This window comes from Nesoenas mayeri (assembly GCF_963082525.1).
Source record: "Nesoenas mayeri genome assembly, chromosome: 24".
Classification (NCBI taxonomy): Eukaryota; Metazoa; Chordata; class Aves; order Columbiformes; family Columbidae; genus Nesoenas; species Nesoenas mayeri.
The window spans coordinates 1,292,459-1,304,577 of NC_137546.1; the positions used below are offsets into that span (position 1 = coordinate 1,292,459).

General features: G+C 48.1%; 2 protein-coding genes across 3 annotated transcripts in view; both read right to left on the reverse strand.

Annotated features, from left to right (window-relative positions):
- Window positions 1-231: 231 nt before the first annotated feature.
- On the reverse strand, window positions 232-7,161 carry LOC308049369 (putative glutamate receptor). The gene is made up of 10 exons (XM_080358987.1): window positions 7,086-7,161; window positions 4,986-5,017; window positions 4,428-4,487; window positions 3,970-4,149; window positions 3,466-3,692; window positions 3,121-3,218; window positions 2,427-2,644; window positions 1,619-1,844; window positions 784-1,031; window positions 232-352 (listed from the first exon to the last, which is right to left on the reverse strand). The coding sequence occupies exons 1-10, from the start codon at window positions 7,156-7,158 to the stop codon at window positions 257-259; spliced, it is 1,458 nt and encodes a 485-aa protein (XP_080215113.1). The 5' UTR covers window positions 7,159-7,161; the 3' UTR covers window positions 232-256.
- A 2,850-nt stretch (window positions 7,162-10,011) lies between these two features.
- Window positions 10,012-12,119, reverse strand: part of PLCH2 (phospholipase C eta 2) — a gene marked incomplete at its 5' end in the record, with an annotated part of 46,929 nt that continues 44,821 nt past the window's right edge. For both annotated transcript variants that reach the window (XM_080358798.1, XM_080358797.1), the window contains one exon: window positions 10,012-11,788. In XM_080358798.1, coding sequence (XP_080214924.1) covers window positions 10,041-11,788 — 1,748 coding nt within the window. In that variant the 3' untranslated portion in view covers window positions 10,012-10,040. The remainder of the gene's footprint in view (window positions 11,789-12,119) is intronic.

The window sequence follows — 12,119 nt, forward strand, 5'->3', positions numbered from 1 at the left end:
CCATCTCAACTTGATTTTACCAAGTCGTTAATCTCCCTTGGTTTTAACAGTTATACTCTGTCCCTTTTCAATGTAAATTCTTCCAAACCACTACATATTCTTCTGTATCCACCACCAATCCAGAAGTGCTCTGTGTGTGTCATTAGAAAACTAACACTCTAGACTTGCAGAAAAACACGTTTCTACACTGATGTAGTTCCTATGAAATACATACGGTATAAACCTAATACACGCCCATTCCTTAAGCTAAAAATCCTTAAGCATTAGCCCTCCCTGAAGTCTCCTGGCTTTTATTTTCTTTTATACGAAGACGAGTGCACATTTCTTCTGTGAAAACAGAGCAGCAAGATTTCTGAAAAACAGAAGGGAAGGAAACAAGGGGTGAGTTGTTCTGCATCACAGGACCTACGGTTTAGGTGCGCAGAACCCAGCCGGGGGCCGGGATGGAGAGCAGGAACACCGAGCTGCACGCTCAGGTACGGGGGCGCTTCCATCTACACGTTTTCCTGCTTGTCGGCTGACTGAAGAACAGCCACAGTTCAGAATAAACTGGTTATTGATGATTTCCTGGCCTCTGCACACAGCACATTGGGATGCAGTTTGGCTGCCCAGGAGTTACAGTAAATGCTTCTCCTTCATACTTTTGGGAGGAGAGGGAGTTATTTTATTATTGTTACCCTGTTCAGGCCACTGAAGCCCAAGCTATGGGACGCAGAGCTCCGCAGAGCGGCGTGTCCGTGCTGACCAGCAGGGACGCGGATGCGAGGTGGTGACTGTCCCTACCTTGGCGTGTCCCGCGGCGCGTCTGCTCTTGTTGGACAGCTCGGCCACGGCCGCCAGCACCCCCAGCGCGAGGCCGATGGCCAGCGTGAGGAACAGCCCGCCCAGGGCCTGCGGCTGCAGGGGACTCCAGCGCTCCCGGCTCTTGTGGAGGCAGCTGCTTTCCCACCACTTGTTCCGCAAGTAGTCGAGGTCGCCCGATTCGCGCAGTTTGAGGACGGCGACGGAGAGCTGCTTAGTCCACCGGGATGCTGGCAGCGGCACAACGAGAGAGAGAAGAGTATGGGAGAGATCAGAGCCGCGGTAACATCGTCACGCAACCCACTGCTACGCTGCCCAGCAGGGTTACCTGGAGCTGCAGCCATTCTGCAAACAGCACAGCAGCGTAAGGCCAGGGCTTGTCTTAGGTACCAACCATTCCTGTCACACCCACAGAGGGACAATAATACTTGCAGAGTAGTGACAGTGACGGTACTTTGAGAAATAGCAGCAGTCGTGCTCTACAGGGGAACAAACCGTCTGCCCCGCTGACACTGGGAGCTCGGCAGTACCGGGACTCAGACAAAACCCACAGGAACCAATGACGCCCCTGAGAGCTGCATTTTTTTTGCATATTACAGCTCAGAGGAAGAGTCAGTGAGCACTAGTGATAGTTCACCTACAGAATGGAAACCCTGCAGGAGCGGGGTTACCAATCAGTGCAGCTTATTAGTGTGACTGCAGAAAGCACGGGCAGGTTTCAGGACTCAGCTGTGTGGGGCTTTTCGTTCTGTCAATCTGCGAATTCAGACCGTGAAATCCAAGCAGAAAGCGGGACAGGCGCGTTGCAGTGACTGACCCTGGGCAGTGGCGATGCCGAATCCTCTGGCTCCGATAACCTCGGGGACCCTGATGAGGTTGCAGTGCCTGGCGGCTGCGAGGTCCTGCGAGATGGACTCGCCGATGAAGGCGTAGTTCGAGTCCATCACGCGCTGAACAGCTTCCTGGTAGGTTTTGACTAACACATGGTCTCGTCTCTTGTCCATATATTCGTAGATCATCTGATGGATGGGATTCTTGGAGTTCTGCAGCCCAAAACAATCCAAGTGTCAAACTAAAGTGTAAATCGATCATCCAGAAAAAAAAATCTGCATATATGCATAATAGTTGCAAAACAATTTGGAGAGTAAGAATACTTAAAGCACTGCCCTTGGAGCCCTCTGTCCTGAGAACTGGCACGCAGCTAGCACAGATTCCTCTCTAATGCACAGTGGTACAGGGATAGAAGTATTAAATATTTCCCAGCCATACCCCTTCAAAACCAACCTCTGCAGGCATCCAGTTAATGCACCCAGAAGTGACCTACGTCAGTGTTCGTATTCAAGGCACACAAAGATACCCCTGAAGACTAGCACCACTTTCTTAAGAGAGAACACAGTGTAAAAATATCAGTCTCTGCACACTTTTCTCTCTGAGAAAAGGTGGAAGAACAGATGAACAAAACAGCAGACAACAATCACATTATTTGAAGTATTACAGGAAAACGGATGGAGTCTACAGTGATGAGGGTGGGTGGTGTAAGGATGTATAGGCAGGAACTAGACAACTTGGTCCCAGCTTAGCGGTTGTACAGCTTGTGTGTATGTGCACAATTCAATTCTCTGCACCTTGAAGTAGTAAAAAGTAGAGGAGCCCTCCAGCGTCCCAAACTCCAGCTTTCTTTGCTTCACGAGGTCTTCGAACGTCTGGACGGGCAGCTGCTCGCTGCCGGAGCTCAGCAGGGCGGTGAAGTTGGCGATGTAGGCGGCCAGCAGCGCGATGGTGAAGAGCCACCAGACTGCGGCGACGACCCGCACAGAGAGCGCTTTGGGACGAGGGGTGACACCTGCACGATAAAACACAGAGGAGGTGACGTACGGTGAGACAGAGCTGAAGAACTTTACATCCCGGAGCCCGAGTTAGACTTCCTTTCAAATAACTGCAATAATAACTCGACCAAACTGCAAAACTTGCCCTGCAGCTAATGCACAAGACCCACTATGGCTGGTTTGAACTGCGTCGACACTGCATGCAACGCAGAATTGAATCAATAGTGGCCAAAACCACCGCCACTCCACTCTACAAAGCACCGGTGCTGTGGTGAGCTTGACATTCCACAGGGCAACTGTCACCCCAGAAAAATGTGCATTCCCCAACTGAAGCCAACCATCCGTACAGCTCTGACAAGTCTCTAATCAAAGCCCAGACTGGGAGTTTCAGTGCTGTCGAGTGTCCCTGCTGGAGCAGCTTTTCCCTCGGCAGGCGGCGTTACAGATGGAGCTGGATTTACCCTCAGCTGAGCACTGCGCGGCCCCGGCTCACCTTGCAGCGCAAGAGCTCCTGCTCCAAACCACAGGCTGTTCAAGAAGGTGAAGTGGTTCTCCTCGTTCTTTGGCTCATTCCACTCGCAGGGGCTCAGTCTGCGGGAAAACGACAGGATAAAAGCAGATATTCAGGGGGAAAATAGAAACAGTCCTGCAGTGGGACTGCAGCAGAGCAGACAGCCTGGAAATGCCCCTTCCTTCCTTTATCAGCCCTGGTTCTGGACCTGCACAGAATGTTCCTCAAAGCAAAATGCACCCCGGTACTTTCTTTAAAACTGAGATCTCTTCACAGCTGAGAAATCACTTGACTTGAACAAAATCTGTGAAACAAACTCAGTTATACCTGGCAACAAGAAAGAGGCAGAAGCAGGTCAGCACATAAGCAAATAAAAGGCCAGTCCAGGTCTCCTTACTGAAAGGAGCCAGAAAGTGGAAGAAAGACATCTCCTGCGAGATGGTGTCTTTGCGAAGCAAGATTCCGATCCCGGTCTGCAGGAACGGAGTGGTGAAGGACACCACCTCCTCCCGCGCGGACGTGACGGTCAGCGGAGCCACCGCGATGTCTGCTTCCTGCGGGATGAGATTAAACACACATCAGCCTTGTCTAACAAACCAGCAGCACGTTCCTTTCTGTTTCTGGCTGCAGCACCTACATGACTGAGAGCTGCACACAGTACTTCTAGGCCAAAACCAACTACAAGTCTTGCTATTCATTAGTTCTAGACAACAGGCAGGATCCCTCCATGTTGCTCAGTCCCTGAGCAAATTCTAACGGAGTCCAAGAGCTGCCAGCACTGCTCTTTCTTTCTAGAGCAGCAGTTTGTCAAAAACATAAGTTAGAAATTACCTGTCTCAAAATTTCGCCAATCATCCCTGTCCAGTTGCCACTGGAAGAGACGGCACCGTACTGCCCGTCGCCCACCACCTTCACCCTGTAGCTGAAGTGAAGCATCGCAGCGAGCGCTTTCAGCAGATCCATGCAGTAGCCCTCCAGTTCTGCGCTTCTCACCATGACGTAGGGATCTTCCTGCATGTTGAGGGAAAAAGATACAATTGCCTTCTCCCCCAGTCAGTGCAACTGATTGTGAATTAAACTGTTTTGGGCCTTTCACAGCCCTCGAATCCTCCTGGTGCAAACTACAGGCAGTGTGCACGTCTGCACCCCTGAGCCAGTGCTCTGATGAACAGGGATATCGGTGTCAGACAGCCCAAAAAAACACCTGCAAACATATGGGTGGAGGAAAAGAAGGCCAAGTGTAATTCCAGCTGCCTCGCAGCCACTGTCAGTGCTGTGTCACTGCTTACCAGGATTGTTGTGACAGTCAGCGTTGGAAGACCCTCTTCTGGTCCCCTTGAGCCACTGCCCTGCAAATCAAAAAAGAAGAAATAATGGAATTTCAAAGTCCCAGATATGGCTCCTCTTATTACATTGTACCTTGGGGTGGGTGTGCATGTGTTAAACCGGATTTAAAACCGCCCCTGTAAGCTGCAGCTATCTCAGCACCGCTGTTCCCTAACAGTGATGAATAAATCACACGTATTTCACTCCATTGTGTGTTGTCAGCATACTTTGTCCAAATAAAAACCCCTTTAAATATTGTCACAATTCTTCAGATACACAGTGCACACAGTCTTCCAAAGAGATCAATTCATGTTGTTGACAAATTAGCAGCTAATTAAGGTCTCATTAGAGAGCAATTCCAGGAGATAGAACAGTAGGAAATGTGAGAGGAGGAGGAGAGGAAACATGGATTCGTGGAACGCTGAGTTCACCAGTACATCTTCCAGCCTCACAGAACCGCACAACTCAAGATGATTTCCCATCAGCCTTCATCATAACTGCAGCAATGCACTCACACATACCTTGCTCACGGCATCATCCTTCCTCGCAGCACCTAAAAGAAAGAGTTAAAAAATCGAGTTCTTGCAGGGCTTATATTTGCAGCTCCTTAAAAGTGAAGTTTCATGCACTGATTTCATACTGCACTTCAATAAACAGAATGATTACCCTTGACTCTGAAGCTCCCAGTGCAGGCGACTTGCAGCAGTTTTGCCAAGTTGATTTCCCCGTTCACAGCACAGAATTAGTGACAAACAGGAGCAGAAACAGCCACAAAAGGTTCTGATTGTAACTTAATGACTATGGCTGTCATTCACACACTGAAGATGGGATTCTGCAGAATCAACGGCTTTAGTTCCCTCTCGCCCTCCCTGACAGGTGGAAATCCGGCTCTCCCGCTGCCTCACATGACCACGATTTCCCCCAAACTCCCGCAAAACCTCATCTATAGCCCTGAGGAAAAGGCCTGTACACAACCACAAGTTCTTCAGCATTAAGCTTCCCTTTTCATAATACTCAGGAGAAAACCTCAGTCAGTCCTGCCTCAGCTGCAAGACGGATAAACTATAACGATGCAGATACAAAATTAAAACCACAGTTGTGTCAATATTGATTGCCCAGGATTTTTTTCTAGAATGTGCACAGCACATTCGGAATCAAAGAATTCCCAGTGCAAAAGCCAAAAATCCCTCCTGATAAAACAAAAAATTTGGGGTGTTTTCACTCTTTCAAGCAAAAGCTGCGAGTTTCTCATTAAATATAGCAACATATTCATTCATTATGTATTATCCATTTTTCAGTTTTGCATTTTCTGGTCTTGTGCTGAACTCTACATTCTTGTAAAACAAAACCTGTTTTTTCCCCTCTCCACTCCACTTCTCCATGGGAGCTGGACATCTTCACAAAGGAGTTCTCTTGTCTCCCTTTAGAACCTCATTAAAGCCAGTAAAAGCTTTTTGAGGCTCCTTTTGGAAGACCTGCTGTGGTTTCTTGGAAGCAAACAGGCTGTAGCGAGGCCTCCAGCCCCCCGCAGCGCCGCTGGATGCAGCTGTTCAAAGCCCCATTGTGCGAACGCCTGAAAGGCCCATAAGTAACCAAGCTGCAGCACTAACTCAGAGTTCACGGCAGTGACACTTCCCAGAAGCCAAGTCTTCCTTGTGAGAATCCTTTGTGAGAGTTACAAAAACATAAGGCAAAAAGGAAAAAAGAGGCTCATCCCCCTCACTCCCCACAGGCCGGTGGCTGCGGGAAGCAACTGTGGCTGCACAAATCAGCCTTGTCCTTATGCCTTCTGCTCCGAGCACACCCAGCTCCCTGCTTAACTTACCGAGAAAAAGCTCGTAGCGCTCTTAAAAACCGGCCACCTCACCCCAATTTTCTAGCCCATCATCCCTCTCTGGGCTGGTCCCCTTGTCTTCGCGTCCTGTGCCAGGAGACGGCTGAACTAAAGAGGCAGCGAGGGGGCGGGTGGATGATGGTTCTGGAGCACACTAGGAAACTCAGGAGGACAGAATTCTCAGAATTTGGCCCTCAGCACAGAAGCAAAAGTGTGTGAAGCGCTGCTGGGGCAGCTCCGCCATCCCCAGCTCTGGGCAGGCAGGAGGTGCGTGTGTGAGATGGGCAGGAGACAGCAGAGGAAGAGAAGTTGCTCTTCCAGCCCTCTGAACAGAGAACCAATTTTTACCTTCCAGTAATTTTGCGAGGCCAAGCTACTCCTTAGCCTGAGGCTGGGACACAGCACCAAGCAGGCACAACAGGGTTAAAACAAGAGCATGTGCTGCTCAGGTGCAGCAGCAAGCTCAGCTCCTCAGGGCAAGCAAAGCGGGACCCAGGCTCCTGCTGCTGCCCCCGCAGAACTTGGGGAACGCGGGGTCACCTCTGTCTACAGAGCCGACAGCCCCAATGCGCTCATCACCTCCTCTTCCCTAAGCACGGTAAAGTCACAGCCACAAGCTGTCACAAGGCAGGACCTGCTGGTATCTTAATAAGCAATTCAAAAGCAAATTCTTAGATGAAGACAAAATCCTGTAATCTCTAGCAGTGAAAGATTGAAAGAATTAACACTCTGTAAAGAACAAAACCAGATTTAGATGCAGCCAGCATTTTTGGCTCATTTTTCTCACCTGCTTGGCTTGATTCTCGCAGGAGCAGCGTGGTTGTGATCACACAGAACACGAAGTGGAGACCTTTGGCCATCGGAGCAGAAGTATCCACTGTCTAAAGGAAAACTCCTGCTAGAGATGAAAGGCAAGCAGTTAAAGCTGGGTGAACACCATCCTCATTGCTGGGTGAAAAGCAGTATGTCCTGGATTTTCTGCACCTTATTCTGGAGAGGCCCAATTCAAACAACGATCTCCAGGTACATACCACAAAACTATCTTATTTCAATTGCCTTCTTTCAAAAAATAGCTAATCAGAGCAGGTAATATGTCACTTGCATCGCCTTGAAAAGAAAGAGTTGTTAACATGCTGGTTGCTGACTGTCTGAAAGAACAAACAGAGTGTAAATATGTGCAAAAAAGAGTTTTTGCAAAGGCTACTACACTTCCCCAGTTCTAATTTGGTACTAGAGTCATTTAAAGACAAACAGAAAAAGTTAGAGAGAAATAACAGGAGGGCAGAGGGGTTTAGTGCCTCCCTGTGTGTAAAGTGATCCTTAGATCCCGTTTACATTAACCATCGCCATAACCATTCACCATCTACCCAAGGAGGCACCACCAGATTTTCTTACGCTGGCTTTACAGCCAAACCAAGGATTTTAAAAGTTACTTTGCTAGAATCAGCTCTCACTCCTCAGGTTTTCAGTCTTTCAAACTGTAAAGCAAAAAGACAAGGTTACTCCTCGAGCAGCCCTCTGCCCGCAGTGCGGGAGGAAGGCTCCGGAACGGGGAGCACGGTGGGAAGGACGGACACGCGGCAGCGGGGAAGGAGACGGTTGTCACACACAGGCACCCATCCTTGTCACCCAGAACCACCACAGCAGCGACGGAAGGCAATATCTCACCTCCACAACTCCTTTGGCCTCTCCCAGCTCCGATTGTCTGCCTGGGTACCAGCAGAAGCAACTCGATGAACAGGCACAATGAAACTGCTGGAACACTGAATTTTCACAGGCGCTACTTGCTGTTTTAAAGAGAAAAGAGAGGGAGGAGCCAGCTGAGGGGCTTCTGCAGTACGTGCCAGCTCGGACCGCAGCTTTGGGTTTGGGGAACGAGAGGAGGCGGCTGCACCCAGCAAAAAAACAGCGTTTGGAAGCAGTTTAGTCCGGCAGCTGAATACTACACTCAGAACATACTACTGCTGGCCTGCTGTGTGGTCTCCTCAACCTTGATGATGACACAGGGCTGCCTGTCTTACTTGGAGAGCTGTAACAGAATAGATTAGCCTTGGATTATGTCTGTTCAGCTACTAATTACCTGAGTTCTGCTAACACGTTCACCTGCACAGCAACCCCTGCCTGCCGAAGAGCCCACCTGGGAACACCACAGGTGCTGCACATCGCACCGCACAACGCCCGGCTCTGCCAGCGCCTGCGTCAACCTGAGCTGGGTCTGAAATCGCTACCGCTCTGAAAAAGAGTAAAATCAGATGTTATCCACTACGCAAATTTTAAAACCAGGCAGATAGATTTAACCACGTTTGTACACCGAACTTCTAGACAGCACAGAAGTGCTCTGGCACAGCTAGAGAGTCATGAGCTGGAAGGTTAAATATGTTTATTTTAGTAGCGTAAGGTGGTTTTACAAACAAATGTTTAGATTTTGCAATATACACAAAAGAATCATTACAAACAAAAGCAAAATATCCTCTCTAGTAATAGGGACCCTCTGCAGCCTGAAATAAAATTAAACCTCTTTTTCTCTTAAAAATGCATCTCAGTAAACATTCTTCTCCATCACTGATAAAATGTACATCTATAATAAATGACACAATAACTGGGGGTGGGAGTGGGGAACATCCCTAAAAATAAAAAGTAAAAAAAATGGGGAGGAAAAATTATTATTCTGTTTAGGTTGGTATTTAATTCTAAATATATCCATCTAAAAAAATTAAATATCTTTTTTTTTAAAACATATCATTGAAAGTTTTTTCGCATGGCAGTGCAATACAGAAATAGTAAAATTCATCCCAAAAGTGCTATGTACAGCAGCATTGTTAAATCACCATACAGCAGGGCCGGTGCTGTTTTCAAGACAAGACTAGCATGCTTCTTAGCCATTTCTGAATGAAGTCAGAGGGTATTTCCTGTCTGGTTTTGGTAATTCCCTTCTCTCTCCTGTCTCGTTCCCACAGATCATGTTTTGAGACAAGAACAGTCACAGTTCAGTTTAAGTGTGTGCATGTGTACATATATGTGCAGACATTTGCATACACATAGATGTATAATATACAGTTTTATATATATATAAACAAGTTTAGTTTAAAAAAGCATTGCTTTGGAACATAGTGAGAGCTCTTCTTCAACAAGGGAGACAATACAGATTTTCATTGAAATAAACAGGTCCATGATGGAAGATGGACTTTATCTACTACATTATTAATTAATGAAACAGTGTCACTGCAATTTTGACTATTGCCCAGAGAAGACGCCCTCAGAGGCCTCAAAATCTTCCAAAAAAGAAAGCAGAACAGGGAGCATGATTTTAAATCCAGCCTCTTTTCATGGATCCACAATTTGCAAGAGCAAAGTTTACCTCAGCTGTCATTAACATCACGTAGAGATTTAAATACTATAAGAAGCAATTACTGAAATTAGTAAAGAGCAACTTGCAAATGGAAAGAAGTGGCCACACACACAGGAGGCCAAATCTGAGGCTGGGAAAAGTGTATTCAAAATAAAAAAGTGGGTCAGATGATCAGGACTGTAAAAATGTGCCTCTGATTTCACTTGATTGTTTTATTTCCACAAACTGCTGACGAATTTAACACAACTATTCTTTTGGAGTCATGATGTTAAGTGCCCTTATGGTCGAGGGAAGGCCAGGAAGCACCAAGCTGTGTGAGGATATTTTGTGCCTCTCAGGTCACTACGCTTTGTTTGAACAGGAATGTAAACATCGCCTCAGTGCTGCCCAGAATTACAGTTTCAGCATAAAGAAGACTTCTGTGTCAGCGTCATATTCAGTTTGGTTCTTAGGCTGGGATGTAAACGCGGCAGGAGAAGCTAAATCCATACAAAGGGCTTTGGCAACGCTGCAGGCTCCCTCGGGGTTCCCGCGCTCCTCCATGGGGCTGGCGCCCAGCTGGCCCAGGCTCTGCAGCCGCTGTCTCTCCTGCGCTTGCTTGGCGCGGTTGGCGATGTACCGCACCCTGCTCTGGCTGCGCGACGACGACCTGCGCAGCAGGCCGAGGCTCTCCCCTTCCTCCTCAGACTCGGCTGGATCGAGGCTGATCGGGGACGTGATGTCATTTTCCTGCTGAAACGCCGTCAGCTTCTTCAGCTGCTCGGTCAGTTCATCCTGGGATTTGACGGAGGATCTCAGGCCCGAAGAGCGGCGTTGCTCCCGCATCGATCGCGTGACAAAACTCCTGCTGATGCTACGGTATTTGCTTTCAAAAGTGCACACAATATCATCAGAGGTAAGGTCTCCAAGACTCTTGGATTTTGCCTGGTTATTGCCAACCATATCCTGTGCTTTGGATTTGTTAGAAGACTGTCTGAGACTTTCCATGTACAGCCTGCTCCAGGTGTGCCTCCTAGGAATGGAGGAGAACGCATCTTGAGGACTCCTGGCAAGAGGACGGGGACACAAGTCATCTGCTGGCAGCTGGCCAGACCTCAGGTTGGGATTGGATTTGCTCTTGCTCACCATGGGCATCTCGTTACTGGACGCTGTGGCAGAGCGCGGGCGCATACCTTTTCTTATGGCAAGCGGCTCAAAATTTTCATGACGGATGCCAAGATCCGGGAGGCTTTTGCGAGCTAGATTGGGCAGAGAGAGATCGATCACAGTGTCATTGGAGGACATGCTGGAAGAGGAAGACATGCTGTCACGATGACTGCTGCAGTCTAGCTTGCTCCAGATCCGGTCGTTGACAGTGGCATCAAAGTACACTTCTGCTGCTGGAGACAGGCTACTTGGAATTTTTATTAAGGCTGAGGAGTCTGACATCTTCAGTCCTTCACTCTTTGGCCTTCTTACTAACACGTAAGAGTTTGTCTGAGAAACAGGAACAGGTAGAGCCTGCACAGCCTGGGCTTTCTGGAAAGCGTCTGGAGGCAAAGCTGTCTGTGTGCTGTTAATCACGTTGTTTTGCTGCAGTAGCTCAGCTGCTGCACCAGGTTTTTGGCCTTTGGATTCAACGGTGCTTTTCATGTCCATTAATACCTGACCTGGTTTGTCACTTTGCTTCTGGCAGTTTTCAAGAGGCTGGCCAGCAGTCTTACCTGCTGCTGCCACCAGCCCGGCTTTTGGAGTACGTGCTGCCAGTCCACACTGATCTTCGGCTTCACCGCATGCCCGCGTCCAACCATTTTCTTTGCTGAGACATCCTGTCATGCTTGTCCTCGCATCTTCTTGGCCTACTAAACTTGTGTCAGCCGCTCTCGTGACTACCTGCACTTGGTCTTCTGCAGCCAGGTTTGTTCTTTGTTCTCTAGGGAGCAGAGATTGTGGAGGCTGGTTGGACGTGCTGCTCACTTCTGATCGAGATTCAGAGGAATGATCAGACACAGACCCTTCTTCGGAATCACTGCAAGGAGTAACGGGTCGAGGGAAGAAAAGGCCGGCGTGATGGTTTTCATTGGCAATAATGGGCTCTTCAGTGATCGTTTCTAGGCTGCATAAAGAAGTGACTGACCTCTGTATGGAGAAATGGCAGACATCTATTTGGGAGACAGAAAAAGACAGGGAGAAGAAAAAGCAGATACAGGGTTAATTACCTATTACAAATTGCAGTTTAGCTGAAGATTTACTCTTTATGTGGTATCATTTTGTTTTTAAGGTAGTAGTTGCATATAACAGTTTTTAAAATAACTTATGATTTCAAACGCCTGGCTAAAGGCAGCAAAAACTTCTGCTCATTCAGTTTTAGCTGCCGCAAAGCCCCGTTGCTTTCAAAAAAATCTCAGTCCATGCATAGTAGCACCATATTACTTTTCTGATCACCTTATTCAAACAACTGTACCCACCACTTTCTTTTTGACCCTGTATCCC

Bases quoted from the DNA above. Each gene is read 5' to 3' on its own strand.
- LOC308049369 (XM_080358987.1), bottom strand. From the start codon at position 7,158: ATGGCCAAAGGTCTCCACTTCGTGTTCTGTGTGATCACAACCACGCTG. The intron at 4,150-4,427 runs GTAAGCAGTGAC...CTCAACATGCAG, and splicing joins TGACTGTCACAACAATCCTG to GAAGATCCCTACGTCATGGT. The intron at 3,219-3,465 runs GTATAACTGAGT...GTTTTCCCGCAG, and splicing joins TGCCTCTTTCTTGTTGCCAG to ACTGAGCCCCTGCGAGTGGA.